At 49.7% G+C, this 15,720-nt stretch overlaps 3 protein-coding genes across 3 annotated transcripts; all 3 read right to left on the bottom strand.

Annotated features, from left to right (window-relative positions):
- Positions 1-713: 713 nt before the first annotated feature.
- Positions 714-2,397, bottom strand: LOC129393717 (proline-rich protein 20E). Its single transcript, XM_055097183.2, has 2 exons — positions 2,346-2,397; positions 714-1,327 (listed from the first exon to the last, which is right to left on the bottom strand). Exons 1-2 carry the CDS (start codon positions 2,395-2,397, stop codon positions 714-716), a joined length of 666 nt encoding a protein of 221 aa, XP_054953158.2.
- Positions 2,398-7,276: 4,879 nt separating this feature from the next.
- LOC129393727 (proline-rich protein 20E) lies at positions 7,277-8,960 on the bottom strand. The gene is made up of 2 exons (XM_055097194.2): positions 8,909-8,960; positions 7,277-7,890 (listed from the first exon to the last, which is right to left on the bottom strand). Exons 1-2 carry the CDS (start codon positions 8,958-8,960, stop codon positions 7,277-7,279), a joined length of 666 nt encoding a protein of 221 aa, XP_054953169.2.
- Positions 8,961-13,833: 4,873 nt separating this feature from the next.
- Positions 13,834-15,517, bottom strand: LOC129393732 (proline-rich protein 20E). The gene is made up of 2 exons (XM_055097199.1): positions 15,466-15,517; positions 13,834-14,447 (listed from the first exon to the last, which is right to left on the bottom strand). Exons 1-2 carry the CDS (start codon positions 15,515-15,517, stop codon positions 13,834-13,836), a joined length of 666 nt encoding a protein of 221 aa, XP_054953174.1.
- Between the last annotated feature and the right edge of the window lie 203 nt (positions 15,518-15,720).

The raw sequence follows: 15,720 nt of genomic DNA, 5'->3' as shown, positions 1-15,720 counted from the left end.
CACTGCCGTCAAATCACTGATTCCTCATTTAGCGGTTCCAGTGAGTCATGCACTCTCCTTGTTTCCGTTAGCCTCCCTCCCACCACCCCGACACCTTTTGTCTGATTCATCAAATGTCCTTTGATCCACTTTTTCCTCAATCTGTTTGAAATTTTACCTTCTATTCCAATTCATTTAGTGGTTCCCAAAGGGTACCCACGTTGAGACTTAAAAATGTGTCAGTCTAGAGTTTTATCGCTCTTATATTCAGCCAGTCTATCGTCTCCAGGCACTAGACAAGAACTGTAGTAACTTCTAGCTCCTTCTGAATTTTCGCATGCCCCACATGTCTATATGAGTGTCTTCTGGAATTTTAATTCTAGGTCATCAATCCTTTTTCCAGAATCGTACTCCTCTGGACTTAAGAATACAGTTTCCTAATTTCCATGCTTACTGATCCTTGTTGCATCCCACTTCCTCCCGGTCGTCTGGTTTGGCTCTTTCTTGGCTGAAACACGTGACGTGTACTTTCACTGTACATGACAGTTCCATTCCAATCGCCTTGTACAGAAAGGGGGTTTGGCAGCTTGCATATTGTAAGTTGCGTACTCTAAGTTCAGGGGAAGCTCAGGCTTCAGGTCCAGTCGGGGGAGGAGTGGAGCAGAAGTGGGGCTGGGGGGAACGTCCAGGTGGAAGAAAGGGAGGCTGGGAACAACGTGGGTGGCGGATAGTGGTCAATATGCAATGTCGGTGAGGAACACTGGGACCCCTTGCACATAGGTGCCGTGGGGGGTTTGAATGACTTGTAAAACAGCTGAGTCACCCAGAGCCCTAAACCCGATGCAGGGATAGAGGGTCAACGCGGGTTGCCAGTCAACAGCCTGAGGCCCAGGAGCAGTGGGCGGCTCCTGAAACCCCAGCTCAGGTTGCGCCACGTCGGGGCCAGGGCCTTCCTGCACAGTTCCAGGCAGAGGACCTGTTTCAGAAAGAGAGAAGGCTGCGGTCTCCGTGATTTCCGGTTCCCCCTGGTGGCCTGGCTCTCCATGGTGGTCCAGTGGGATGTGCACGTCCGGTCCCATCACGCCTTCTGCCCCCTGTCTCTGGCCAGCGTCCCCGCGGGGCCCAGCCCTTCTGCCACGGCCTCGCCCTGGCCGCCGGCTTCCTCCCCGGCGCCGGCCTCTCTCTGCAGGACGGGGTGACTCTGGGCGAGCTGGGGGCTGCCATCTGAAGGGTTTCACGTAAGCGATGGGTTTTGCGGGTTGGGCTGGCTGTGCGGGCCCATCTGCTTCCACGGAGTCTTCAGGGTCCGCAACACAGCAGCCTGGCTCTGGAGGAGGCCCACCTGAGGCTAAAAGAGAAGCAGAGCGTGAGCAGAGAGAGATAGAAGGAATTTTACCCATCAAGCAGTTATAGGATACTTTTAAAAATAAATACTCAGAGAAAAGAGGGATTTTTGAAGTTAAAATTGTCAGAGAAGAAACAAAACTCTCCATGGAAATTGGAGAATGAAGTTGAGAAGATCTCCCACAGAACAAAGCAAAAACCTAAAAGGATGGAAAGAAGGATGAAATATAAGAGAATTAGAGGTATGTTGTGGCTGAGACATTTCACCACAAAATTTCAGAGTGCTGAGGAAAAAGAGAAGATTCTAAAAGATTGTAGGGAGCGGGAGACAGAGAAAGGAAAAGTCACATGGAAAGGGCTAGGATTCCACATGTCTCAAAAATCAGACATCTCAAAAGCAGCAGTTCAGTCTAGAACATAACAGAAAATGTCTTCGAAATTTCAAGGGAAATGAATTTCCCACCTAAAGTGTCCTGTCCAACCAAAGTTTCACTAAAGAATCTGGGAGGGGAGAATGAAGATGTTTCAGACCAGCAAGATGTTAAAGAATTTGCTTTCAGTGGATGCTTTATTGTTCTGCATCTGTCAAACTAGACAAGATTAAAAGATTTAGGACACTCAGCGTAGGAAGGGAAATGTTTTGGAGAACAACGTGGCAACAGCCGTAAAATTCCAACTCCTCCGGGAAAGAACAAGGTGGAAGTACCGGTTTATCATAGATCAAGACGTAGCGTGAGGACTCGGTCTGCTACGGACAAACAGTAATACAAAACGAAACAGAAGGAAACAGCGACAACAACAGCAAATCTCAGATTTGGGAAATGGGATTACAGTTCGAAAGAGGGAAGGGAATTTGCCAGAGGATGTGGAACCTGGGAGCTGACTTCCAACAACCAGCCCAGGTTGAGGCAGGCTAGGAGAAGGTGAAACAGAGAATGCTCGATTGAGTTTGAATTCAAACAATTGGGGAAGAATTGGGGAACAAACGAAATTAAAAAGAGAGTGGCAGGCGTTTGATGTACCTTGATTAGGGGCCATGGAGCGAAGTCGCTTCGAAGGCCTTGGTTCCTCCATGAGCAATCGGCGGGAGGGGCTGGGGAGAAAAACAAGAGAGCAAGAACGGATTTAGGAAGACAGAGGTGACAAGGCAGGGGGATGGCCGTGGCCTTTCTAGGGGAATGAGGATTCTGTCCCCAGCTGCACCCACCCAAGATCTGTCCACCCCTCCGGGACTCCCAGACACACACCTGATCTTCCCACAGCTGGCTCCGGAGATCTGAAAATTAGGAGACTCTTCGACGAAGAGAGGCCCGAGGAGTCGGAGGTGTCCACAGGTTCACCGCTGTAGCTCTGAGGTAGTCCACCCGCAGCCAGGGAGTCTGGAGGGAGCACGCAGCAGGTTCTGGCTCCGAGCCCAGCAGAAAGCCGACTGCTGGAGGCCGAGCGCGGTCCCTCTTATACGGCAGCAAGGCAGTCGCGTAAGGGACAGGCGTGGTCAGAGGGGGGCCGGCTGGGGCGGGCCTGGCTGGGCTTGCGAGGCGCATTGGGCCAGTCCCCTGCCAGTCAAATGGGGCCCTTCTGAGATGCCGCCATTTCTAGACGCCCGTGGTTGATTGATTAATCTAATCATCGAGGGACAAAATGCATAATGGCCTTTGAGTGTCAGCACAATGGGGTGTGGTGCCCGGAAAGCGGCTGATAGGAAGATGCGATTAGCTTAGATCTGAGCACGGTGAAGGAAAGCATCCAAAGGGGGGATATCTGGGCTGAAATCTGGAACATAAAATTTGAAATTAGTCAACCTGAACCGGGTTGGGAGAGGCAGGGAGAAAGGAAAGGGAGTGAAGAGGGTGTGCTGAGGCCCGGACTGGAAGGGAGCCCGGCACATTCTGGCAATGGACCGGAGGCCAAGTCCAGGCCCAGAGGTGGTGCGAGGTGGAGGCAGGGTCCGCGCAGGAGCTGGTCTTGTTCCAAGGCAGCGGAAAACCGTGGAACGGTGTCGGGCAGCGGGTTAACATTTCAGAAACGACCAGCCTGGCTGTGAAGGAGCGCCAACCCAGGGTCCGCAGAATTAAGTCAGGAGAGGCAAGAAGGCTATTGCAGCCCTCGGGGTTGGGCGCAGGGTGCTGTTAGACTGAGACTGAGGGAGGTAGAGGAGGAGAAAGTTCCCTGGTGGGAGAGAAATTTCCCAGAGAAAGCCAGACCCAGTGTGGACAGCCCTTGAGGAAGAGACTGCGGCCTTGGTAGCCCGCCCGTTCATTCAGGCAGAGGTGGACCGAGAACCTGCTCTGAATGGGAAGTTGCGGAGCTTGGCTTGCGCACATCTGGCTGAAGGGGCTTTTGAACTGCCAAGTGAGGTTGTCAGGTGGCCTTTTGTAAAAAGAGTCGAGCTCAGCGCGATGGCGACGGGGCTGGAGATGCGTGTGAGACCCACACCACTGGCTTTTATTGCTGTGGCTGCACACACGGGTGGAGGAAGACAGCGGGAAACACAGCAGGACACTGGAGGGGAATCCCGCAGTGGGTTATTTGGTTGGTTTGCATCCTTGTTTTTTTTTTTTTTTTTTACAGAGACGGGTTGTCGCTCTGTAGCCCAGGCTGGAGTGCAGCGGTGCCATCTCGGCTCGCTGCGGCTACTTGGGGGGCTGAGATAGGAGAATCAGTTCAAGTGATTCTCCTGTCTCGGCCTCCGGAGTAGCTGGACTACAGGTGAGCGCCACCACATCGGGACAATTTTCGGATTTTTTGGAGAGACGAGGTTTCGCTATGTGCCCAGGCTTGTTTGGAAGGCCTGAGCTCAAGCCGTCCTTCCCGCTCAACCTCCCGAGTAGCTGGGACCCCAGGCGCAAGCCACCATGCCGGGCCAATTATTTTTTTGGGTTGTATTTGTTGTTGAAGTGAGGTTTTGCTATGTTTTCACCTCACATACCTTTTCTGTCCCAAGACCCCATCCAGGGTACCACCTTACAATTCGTCACGGTTCCCCTTGGCTGCGACGGTTTCTCACACTTGCCTTGTTTTTGATGACCTTGACACTTGGAATACTGATCAGATATATTGTGGGATGTCCCCTCCTGAAGTTCGTGTGATGTATTCCTTGTGATCTGACTGGAATTATATGTTTTTGTAAGGAAGATTGCAGCGGGAAAGCGCCATTCCCATCCCATCCTGTCTACAGTACACACCATCAAGCCGGCTTATCACTGCTGCTATTAGTCCTGGTCACCTGGCTGGGGCAGTGTTGATTAGGTTTCTCCACCATCAAGTGATTTTCCCACCTCTTTCTCTACTGTACTTTTTGGAAGTCGCTACCTGGGGCCTATACTTAAATAAAAGGGAAGTTTTGCTTTATCTCCGTGCGGGGGAAGAGCTACCGAAATTCTGTGGAGTTCTCCTGTGTGGAGGATTTTCCCATTCTCCCCCACATGGTTGTTGATTTAGTCACTTATTTATATCCGTATGGACTCATGGACACCTATTGTATGCTTTGGTTTACACTCCAATACTTCAGGGGATGAATTATTTAATAATTGAACTAATTATTTTGTCAAATATATGACTCAACTATTTAATTATTAATTATTTAGTTAATTACTTTGTTACTGAGTGTCGCCAGCTTTGGCCACCGGGAGCTCCCTTAGTTGGCTTGCGTGTCCCTTTGTCAACCTCCCATCGCTGTGGCTTTTGGTTTTGTTTGGTTTTGGGCGGCTCCTTTCTCCCTGGCACCACAGGATGCTCCATGCTTATTTGCATATTCTCATCCTGATTGGGATTTCGTGTGCTCACTGACCAAACCCATAGATTCTTCTGTGAAGTTTCTCTTCAAAACGTTTATCTTTCTTATTGGGATAACTTCTCTCTCTCTTTTGTCCATTTTGAGACAAAGTTTTGCTCCCGTCACCCAGGCTGGAGTGCAATAGCATGATCTCGGATCACTGCAATGGCGCAATCTGGGCTCACTGCAACCTCCGCCTCCTGGGTTCAAAGGATTCTCCCGCCTCAGACTCCTGAGCAGCTGGGACTACAGTGGCCCACCACCATGCCTGGCTAATTTTTCTATTTTTATGAGGGCGAGACATGAGAATCGCTTCAATCCCGGGAATGGAGTTCTCAGTGAGCCGAAGCCACCGCGCTCCAGCGTGGGTGAAAGAGTGAGAGTCTGTTTCAAAATAAATAAATAAATAAATAAATAAATAAATGAATAAATAAACCCGGAGGAATTACCAAGGGGTCTTGGTGCCTGCCTGCAGTCTGAGCTACTTGGCAACCTGATGTTGGAGGATCACCTGAGCTGAGGAGGTGCGGGCTGCAGTGAGCTGTGATTGCACCACTGCACTCCAGCCTGGATGACTGAATGAGACCCTGTCTTACTCCACGTACACATGTTTAGTGAAGCATTCTGGTGGTGGAAATGTCCTGGAAGTGGCGTATCAGCAGACCGCCACCTGCGGAATGTAAAACCTGTGCCTCTTTCCAGACAGATATACAGCAGGAAGAGAGTGGCACATGTGCGTGGGATGACTGCAAGGGGGCTTTCTGGCTTATGGATGACAGACCCCAATGGCAAGCCAAGAAGCAGCTCCCACTGCACAGTGCTCATTGTGATCCATGCCATGCTTCAATACGAAGTCGCCTGTTCCTAGTTTGGAGACGCACGGACTCCACAGAGGCTGTGCTCCTGACCACACCTGTGTTGCCTGCCTGGACCTTATAGTCACTTCAGCAGGACCCCTGGCACATGGCACGCCAGGTGTTTGTAAAAGCGAGCCACAAACGATGCTCTTAATGTGTACGTTTGTTGGTGTAGACTTGTGTGACTATGGGGAGAGATGCGATATGAATGGAGAACAGAGACTGGAGCCATTTTTCTACCTTCCTTTCTGCTTTTAGTAAACACATTTTATATTTGCGATTTGTGAAAGTTTAGTGAAAGAACTGTTGTATAAAATAAGTCCGAAGAGAACGGTTTATTTAGAAGGATTGAATACACAAGAGAAAAATCTTTGATGTAAAAAGTTATCTGTATTTTATTTGGACGTTTACAAAGGAGTGAAAACCAGCCAATAAGAGGCTACTTAATAAAATACAAAAATACAAAAATTCATAATACAACATTTATCAAACTCTGAAAAGATGGGAACTAACTCAACTTAAACATCTATGAGAAACTTAGAGCAAACATCTTGGTTAATGGTGAAACATTTAAAATATTCCCATTAAAGCCAGGAGGAAGCCAAGGACACTGCCGTCAAATCACTGATTCCTCATTTAGCGGTTCCAGTGAGTCATGCACTCTCCTTGTTTCCGTTAGCCTCCCTCCCACCACCCCGACACCTTTTGTCTGATTCATCAAATGTCCTTTGATCCACTTTTTCCTCAATCTGTTTGAAATTTTACCTTCTATTCCAATTCATTTAGTGGTTCCCAAAGGGTACCCACGTTGAGACTTAAAAATGTGTCAGTCTAGAGTTTTATCGCTCTTATATTCAGCCAGTCTATCGTCTCCAGGCACTAGACAAGAACTGTAGTAACTTCTAGCTCCTTCTGAATTTTCGCATGCCCCACATGTCTATATGAGTGTCTTCTGGAATTTTAATTCTAGGTCATCAATCCTTTTTCCAGAATCGTACTCCTCTGGACTTAAGAATACAGTTTCCTAATTTCCATGCTTACTGATCCTTGTTGCATCCCACTTCCTCCCGGTCGTCTGGTTTGGCTCTTTCTTGGCTGAAACACGTGACGTGTACTTTCACTGTACATGACAGTTCCATTCCAATCGCCTTGTACAGAAAGGGGGTTTGGCAGCTTGCATATTGTAAGTTGCGTACTCTAAGTTCAGGGGAAGCTCAGGCTTCAGGTCCAGTCGGGGGAGGAGTGGAGCAGAAGTGGGGCTGGGGGGAACGTCCAGGTGGAAGAAAGGGAGGCTGGGAACAACGTGGGTGGCGGATAGTGGTCAATATGCAATGTCGGTGAGGAACACTGGGACCCCTTGCACATAGGTGCCGTGGGGGGTTTGAATGACTTGTAAAACAGCTGAGTCACCCAGAGCCCTAAACCCGATGCAGGGATAGAGGGTCAACGCGGGTTGCCAGTCAACAGCCTGAGGCCCAGGAGCAGTGGGCGGCTCCTGAAACCCCAGCTCAGGTTGCGCCACGTCGGGGCCAGGGCCTTCCTGCACAGTTCCAGGCAGAGGACCTGTTTCAGAAAGAGAGAAGGCTGCGGTCTCCGTGATTTCCGGTTCCCCCTGGTGGCCTGGCTCTCCATGGTGGTCCAGTGGGATGTGCACGTCCGGTCCCATCACGCCTTCTGCCCCCTGTCTCTGGCCAGCGTCCCCGCGGGGCCCAGCCCTTCTGCCACGGCCTCGCCCTGGCCGCCGGCTTCCTCCCCGGCGCCGGCCTCTCTCTGCAGGACGGGGTGACTCTGGGCGAGCTGGGGGCTGCCATCTGAAGGGTTTCACGTAAGCGATGGGTTTTGCGGGTTGGGCTGGCTGTGCGGGCCCATCTGCTTCCACGGAGTCTTCAGGGTCCGCAACACAGCAGCCTGGCTCTGGAGGAGGCCCACCTGAGGCTAAAAGAGAAGCAGAGCGTGAGCAGAGAGAGATAGAAGGAATTTTACCCATCAAGCAGTTATAGGATACTTTTAAAAATAAATACTCAGAGAAAAGAGGGATTTTTGAAGTTAAAATTGTCAGAGAAGAAACAAAACTCTCCATGGAAATTGGAGAATGAAGTTGAGAAGATCTCCCACAGAACAAAGCAAAAACCTAAAAGGATGGAAAGAAGGATGAAATATAAGAGAATTAGAGGTATGTTGTGGCTGAGACATTTCACCACAAAATTTCAGAGTGCTGAGGAAAAAGAGAAGATTCTAAAAGATTGTAGGGAGCGGGAGACAGAGAAAGGAAAAGTCACATGGAAAGGGCTAGGATTCCACATGTCTCAAAAATCAGACATCTCAAAAGCAGCAGTTCAGTCTAGAACATAACAGAAAATGTCTTCGAAATTTCAAGGGAAATGAATTTCCCACCTAAAGTGTCCTGTCCAACCAAAGTTTCACTAAAGAATCTGGGAGGGGAGAATGAAGATGTTTCAGACCAGCAAGATGTTAAAGAATTTGCTTTCAGTGGATGCTTTATTGTTCTGCATCTGTCAAACTAGACAAGATTAAAAGATTTAGGACACTCAGCGTAGGAAGGGAAATGTTTTGGAGAACAACGTGGCAACAGCCGTAAAGTTCCAACTCCTCCGGGAAAGAACAAGGTGGAAGTACCGGTTTATCATAGATCAAGACGTAGCGTGAGGACTCGCTCTGCTACGGACAAACAGTAATACAAAACGAAACAGAAGGAAACAGCGACAACAACAGCAAATCTCAGATTTGGGAAATGGGATTACAGTTCGAAAGAGGGAAGGGAATTTGCCAGAGGATGTGGAACCTGGGAGCTGACTTCCAACAACCAGCCCAGGTTGAGGCAGGCTAGGAGAAGGTGAAACAGAGAATGCTCGATTGAGTTTGAATTCAAACAATTGGGGAAGAATTGGGGAACAAACGAAATTAAAAAGAGAGTGGCAGGCGTTTGATGTACCTTGATTAGGGGCCATGGAGCGAAGTCGCTTCGAAGGCCTTGGTTCCTCCATGAGCAATCGGCGGGAGGGGCTGGGGAGAAAAACAAGAGAGCAAGAACGGATTTAGGAAGACAGAGGTGACAAGGCAGGGGGATGGCCGTGGCCTTTCTAGGGGAATGAGGATTCTGTCCCCAGCTGCACCCACCCAAGATCTGTCCACCCCTCCGGGACTCCCAGACACACACCTGATCTTCCCACAGCTGGCTCCGGAGATCTGAAAATTAGGAGACTCTTCGACGAAGAGAGGCCCGAGGAGACGGAGGTGTCCACAGGTTCACCGCTGTAGCTCTGAGGTAGTCCACCCGCAGCCAGGGAGTCTGGAGGGAGCACGCAGCAGGTTCTGGCTCCGAGCCCAGCAGAAAGCCGACTGCTGGAGGCCGAGCGCGGTCCCTCTTATACGGCAGCAAGGCAGTCGCGTAAGGGACAGGCGTGGTCAGAGGGGGGCCGGCTGGGGCGGGCCTGGCTGGGCTTGCGAGGCGCATTGGGCCAGTCCCCTGCCAGTCAAATGGGGCCCTTCTGAGATGCCGCCATTTCTAGACGCCCGTGGTTGATTGATTAATCTAATCATCGAGGGACAAAATGCATAATGGCCTTTGAGTGTCAGCACAATGGGGTGTGGTGCCCGGAAAGCGGCTGATAGGAAGATGCGATTAGCTTAGATCTGAGCACGGTGAAGGAAAGCATCCAAAGGGGGGATATCTGGGCTGAAATCTGGAACATAAAATTTGAAATTAGTCAACCTGAACCGGGTTGGGAGAGGCAGGGAGAAAGGAAAGGGAGTGAAGAGGGTGTGCTGAGGCCCGGACTGGAAGGGAGCCCGGCACATTCTGGCAATGGACCGGAGGCCAAGTCCAGGCCCAGAGGTGGTGCGAGGTGGAGGCAGGGTCCGCGCAGGAGCTGGTCTTGTTCCAAGGCAGCGGAAAACCGTGGAACGGTGTCCGGCAGCGGGTTAACATTTCAGAAACGACCAGCCTGGCTGTGAAGGAGCGCCAACCCAGGGTCCGCAGAATTAAGTCAGGAGAGGCAAGAAGGCTATTGCAGCCCTCGGGGTTGGGCGCAGGGTGCTGTTAGACTGAGACTGAGGGAGGTAGAGGAGGAGAAAGTTCCCTGGTGGGAGAGAAATTTCCCAGAGAAAGCCAGACCCAGTGTGGACAGCCCTTGAGGAAGAGACTGCGGCCTTGGTAGCCCGCCCGTTCATTCAGGCAGAGGTGGACCGAGAACCTGCTCTGAATGGGAAGTTGCGGAGCTTGGCTTGCGCACATCTGGCTGAAGGGGCTTTTGAACTGCCAAGTGAGGTTGTCAGGTGGCCTTTTGTAAAAAGAGTCGAGCTCAGCGCGATGGCGACGGGGCTGGAGATGCGTGTGAGACCCACACCACTGGCTTTTATTGCTGTGGCTGCACACACGGGTGGAGGAAGACAGCGGGAAACACAGCAGGACACTGGAGGGGAATCCCGCAGTGGGTTATTTGGTTGGTTTGCATCCTTGTTTTTTTTTTTTTTTTACAGAGACGGGTTGTCGCTCTGTAGCCCAGGCTGGAGTGCAGCGGTGCCATCTCGGCTCGCTGCGGCTACTTGGGGGGCTGAGATAGGAGAATCAGTTCAAGTGATTCTCCTGTCTCGGCCTCCGGAGTAGCTGGACTACAGGTGAGCGCCACCACATCGGGACAATTTTCGGATTTTTTGGAGAGACGAGGTTTCGCTCTGTGCCCAGGCTTGTTTGGAAGGCCTGAGCTCAAGCCGTCCTTCCCGCTCAACCTCCCGAGTAGCTGGGACCCCAGGCGCAAGCCACCATGCCGGGCCAATTATTTTTTTGGGTTGTATTTGTTGTTGAAGTGAGGTTTTGCTATGTTTTCACCTCACATACCTTTTCTGTCCCAAGACCCCATCCAGGGTACCACCTTACAATTCGTCACGGTTCCCCTTGGCTGCGACGGTTTCTCACACTTGCCTTGTTTTTGATGACCTTGACACTTGGAATACTGATCAGATATATTGTGGGATGTCCCCTCCTGAAGTTCGTGTGATGTATTCCTTGTGATCTGACTGGAATTATATGTTTTTGTAAGGAAGATTGCAGCGGGAAAGCGCCATTCCCATCCCATCCTGTCTACAGTACACACCATCAAGCCGGCTTATCACTGCTGCTATTAGTCCTGGTCACCTGGCTGGGGCAGTGTTGATTAGGTTTCTCCACCATCAAGTGATTTTCCCACCTCTTTCTCTACTGTACTTTTTGGAAGTCGCTACCTGGGGCCTATACTTAAATAAAAGGGAAGTTTTGCTTTATCTCCGTGCGGGGGAAGAGCTACCGAAATTCTGTGGAGTTCTCCTGTGTGGAGGATTTTCCCATTCTCCCCCACATGGTTGTTGATTTAGTCACTTATTTATATCCGTATGGACTCATGGACACCTATTGTATGCTTTGGTTTACACTCCAATACTTCAGGGGATGAATTATTTAATAATTGAACTAATTATTTTGTCAAATATATGACTCAACTATTTAATTATTAATTATTTAGTTAATTACTTTGTTACTGAGTGTCGCCAGCTTTGGCCACCGGGAGCTCCCTTAGTTGGCTTGCGTGTCCCTTTGTCAACCTCCCATCGCTGTGGCTTTTGGTTTTGTTTGGTTTTGGGCGGCTCCTTTCTCCCTGGCACCACAGGATGCTCCATGCTTATTTGCATATTCTCATCCTGATTGGGATTTCGTGTGCTCACTGACCAAACCCATAGATTCTTCTGTGAAGTTTCTCTTCAAAACGTTTATCTTTCTTATTGGGATAACTTCTCTCTCTCTTTTGTCCATTTTGAGACAAAGTTTTGCTCCCGTCACCCAGGCTGGAGTGCAATAGCATGATCTCGGATCACTGCAATGGCGCAATCTGGGCTCACTGCAACCTCCGCCTCCTGGGTTCAAAGGATTCTCCCGCCTCAGACTCCTGAGCAGCTGGGACTACAGTGGCCCACCACCATGCCTGGCTAATTTTTCTATTTTTATGAGGGCGAGACATGAGAATCGCTTCAATCCCGGGAATGGAGTTCTCAGTGAGCCGAAGCCACCGCGCTCCAGCGTGGGTGAAAGAGTGAGAGTCTGTTTCAAAATAAATAAATAAATAAATAAATAAATGAATAAATAAACCCGGAGGAATTACCAAGGGGTCTTGGTGCCTGCCTGCAGTCTGAGCTACTTGGCAACCTGATGTTGGAGGATCACCTGAGCTGAGGAGGTGCGGGCTGCAGTGAGCTGTGATTGCACCACTGCACTCCAGCCTGGATGACTGAATGAGACCCTGTCTTACTCCACGTACACATGTTTAGTGAAGCATTCTGGTGGTGGAAATGTCCTGGAAGTGGCGTATCAGCAGACCGCCACCTGCGGAATGTAAAACCTGTGCCTCTTTCCAGACAGATATACAGCAGGAAGAGAGTGGCACATGTGCGTGGGATGACTGCAAGGGGGCTTTCTGGCTTATGGATGACAGACCCCAATGGCAAGCCAAGAAGCAGCTCCCACTGCACAGTGCTCATTGTGATCCATGCCATGCTTCAATACGAAGTCGCCTGTTCCTAGTTTGGAGACGCACGGACTCCACAGAGGCTGTGCTCCTGACCACACCTGTGTTGCCTGCCTGGACCTTATAGTCACTTCAGCAGGACCCCTGGCACATGGCACGCCAGGTGTTTGTAAAAGCGAGCCACAAACGATGCTCTTAATGTGTACGTTTGTTGGTGTAGACTTGTGTGACTATGGGGAGAGATGCGATATGAATGGAGAACAGAGACTGGAGCCATTTTTCTACCTTCCTTTCTGCTTTTAGTAAACACATTTTATATTTGCGATTTGTGAAAGTTTAGTGAAAGAACTGTTGTATAAAATAAGTCCGAAGAGAACGGTTTATTTAGAAGGATTGAATACACAAGAGAAAAATCTTTGATGTAAAAAGTTATCTGTATTTTATTTGGACGTTTACAAAGGAGTGAAAACCAGCCAATAAGAGGCTACTTAATAAAATACAAAAATACAAAAATTCATAATACAACATTTATCAAACTCTGAAAAGATGGGAACTAACTCAACTTAAACATCTATGAGAAACTTAGAGCAAACATCTTGGTTAATGGTGAAACATTTAAAATATTCCCATTAAAGCCAGGAGGAAGCCAAGGACACTGCCGTCAAATCACTGATTCCTCATTTAGCGGTTCCAGTGAGTCATGCACTCTCCTTGTTTCCGTTAGCCTCCCTCCCACCACCCCGACACCTTTTGTCTGATTCATCAAATGTCCTTTGATCCACTTTTTCCTCAATCTGTTTGAAATTTTACCTTCTATTCCAATTCATTTAGTGGTTCCCAAAGGGTACCCACGTTGAGACTTAAAAATGTGTCAGTCTAGAGTTTTATCGCTCTTATATTCAGCCAGTCTATCGTCTCCAGGCACTAGACAAGAACTGTAGTAACTTCTAGCTCCTTCTGAATTTTCGCATGCCCCACATGTCTATATGAGTGTCTTCTGGAATTTTAATTCTAGGTCATCAATCCTTTTTCCAGAATCGTACTCCTCTGGACTTAAGAATACAGTTTCCTAATTTCCATGCTTACTGATCCTTGTTGCATCCCACTTCCTCCCGGTCGTCTGGTTTGGCTCTTTCTTGGCTGAAACACGTGACGTGTACTTTCACTGTACATGACAGTTCCATTCCAATCGCCTTGTACAGAAAGGGGGTTTGGCAGCTTGCATATTGTAAGTTGCGTACTCTAAGTTCAGGGGAAGCTCAGGCTTCAGGTCCAGTCGGGGGAGGAGTGGAGCAGAAGTGGGGCTGGGGGGAACGTCCAGGTGGAAGAAAGGGAGGCTGGGAACAACGTGGGTGGCGGATAGTGGTCAATATGCAATGTCGGTGAGGAACACTGGGACCCCTTGCACATAGGTGCCGTGGGGGGTTTGAATGACTTGTAAAACAGCTGAGTCACCCAGAGCCCTAAACCCGATGCAGGGATAGAGGGTCAACGCGGGTTGCCAGTCAACAGCCTGAGGCCCAGGAGCAGTGGGCGGCTCCTGAAACCCCAGCTCAGGTTGCGCCACGTCGGGGCCAGGGCCTTCCTGCACAGTTCCAGGCAGAGGACCTGTTTCAGAAAGAGAGAAGGCTGCGGTCTCCGTGATTTCCGGTTCCCCCTGGTGGCCTGGCTCTCCATGGTGGTCCAGTGGGATGTGCACGTCCGGTCCCATCACGCCTTCTGCCCCCTGTCTCTGGCCAGCGTCCCCGCGGGGCCCAGCCCTTCTGCCACGGCCTCGCCCTGGCCGCCGGCTTCCTCCCCGGCGCCGGCCTCTCTCTGCAGGACGGGGTGACTCTGGGCGAGCTGGGGGCTGCCATCTGAAGGGTTTCACGTAAGCGATGGGTTTTGCGGGTTGGGCTGGCTGTGCGGGCCCATCTGCTTCCACGGAGTCTTCAGGGTCCGCAACACAGCAGCCTGGCTCTGGAGGAGGCCCACCTGAGGCTAAAAGAGAAGCAGAGCGTGAGCAGAGAGAGATAGAAGGAATTTTACCCATCAAGCAGTTATAGGATACTTTTAAAAATAAATACTCAGAGAAAAGAGGGATTTTTGAAGTTAAAATTGTCAGAGAAGAAACAAAACTCTCCATGGAAATTGGAGAATGAAGTTGAGAAGATCTCCCACAGAACAAAGCAAAAACCTAAAAGGATGGAAAGAAGGATGAAATATAAGAGAATTAGAGGTATGTTGTGGCTGAGACATTTCACCACAAAATTTCAGAGTGCTGAGGAAAAAGAGAAGATTCTAAAAGATTGTAGGGAGCGGGAGACAGAGAAAGGAAAAGTCACATGGAAAGGGCTAGGATTCCACATGTCTCAAAAATCAGACATCTCAAAAGCAGCAGTTCAGTCTAGAACATAACAGAAAATGTCTTCGAAATTTCAAGGGAAATGAATTTCCCACCTAAAGTGTCCTGTCCAACCAAAGTTTCACTAAAGAATCTGGGAGGGGAGAATGAAGATGTTTCAGACCAGCAAGATGTTAAAGAATTTGCTTTCAGTGGATGCTTTATTGTTCTGCATCTGTCAAACTAGACAAGATTAAAAGATTTAGGACACTCAGCGTAGGAAGGGAAATGTTTTGGAGAACAACGTGGCAACAGCCGTAAAATTCCAACTCCTCCGGGAAAGAACAAGGTGGAAGTACCGGTTTATCATAGATCAAGACGTAGCGTGAGGACTCGCTCTGCTACGGACAAACAGTAATACAAAACGAAACAGAAGGAAACAGCGACAACAACAGCAAATCTCAGATTTGGGAAATGGGATTACAGTTCGAAAGAGGGAAGGGAATTTGCCAGAGGATGTGGAACCTGGGAGCTGACTTCCAACAACCAGCCCAGGTTGAGGCAGGCTAGGAGAAGGTGAAACAGAGAATGCTCGATTGAGTTTGAATTCAAACAATTGGGGAAGAATTGGGGAACAAACGAAATTAAAAAGAGAGTGGCAGGCGTTTGATGTACCTTGATTAGGGGCCATGGAGCGAAGTCGCTTCGAAGGCCTTGGTTCCTCCATGAGCAATCGGCGGGAGGGGCTGGGGAGAAAAACAAGAGAGCAAGAACGGATTTAGGAAGACAGAGGTGACAAGGCAGGGGGATGGCCGTGGCCTTTCTAGGGGAATGAGGATTCTGTCCCCAGCTGCACCCACCCAAGATCTGTCCACCCCTCCGGGACTCCCAGACACACACCTGATCTTCCCACAGCTGGCTCCGGAGATC

The sequence above is a fragment of the Pan paniscus genome, chromosome 14 (assembly GCF_029289425.2).
Source record: "Pan paniscus chromosome 14, NHGRI_mPanPan1-v2.0_pri, whole genome shotgun sequence".
Taxonomy (NCBI): domain Eukaryota; kingdom Metazoa; phylum Chordata; class Mammalia; order Primates; family Hominidae; genus Pan; species Pan paniscus.
This window is presented reverse-complemented; position numbering and strand designations above follow the sequence as displayed.

Bases quoted from the DNA above. Each gene is read 5' to 3' on its own strand.
- LOC129393717 (XM_055097183.2), bottom strand. From the start codon at position 2,397: ATGGAGGAACCAAGGCCTTCGAAGCGACTTCGCTCCATGGCCCCTAAT. The intron at 1,328-2,345 runs GTACATCAAACG...CTTCTCTTTTAG, and splicing joins CTCCATGGCCCCTAATCAAG to CCTCAGGTGGGCCTCCTCCA.
- LOC129393727 (XM_055097194.2), bottom strand. From the start codon at position 8,960: ATGGAGGAACCAAGGCCTTCGAAGCGACTTCGCTCCATGGCCCCTAAT. The intron at 7,891-8,908 runs GTACATCAAACG...CTTCTCTTTTAG, and splicing joins CTCCATGGCCCCTAATCAAG to CCTCAGGTGGGCCTCCTCCA.
- LOC129393732 (XM_055097199.1), bottom strand. From the start codon at position 15,517: ATGGAGGAACCAAGGCCTTCGAAGCGACTTCGCTCCATGGCCCCTAAT. The intron at 14,448-15,465 runs GTACATCAAACG...CTTCTCTTTTAG, and splicing joins CTCCATGGCCCCTAATCAAG to CCTCAGGTGGGCCTCCTCCA.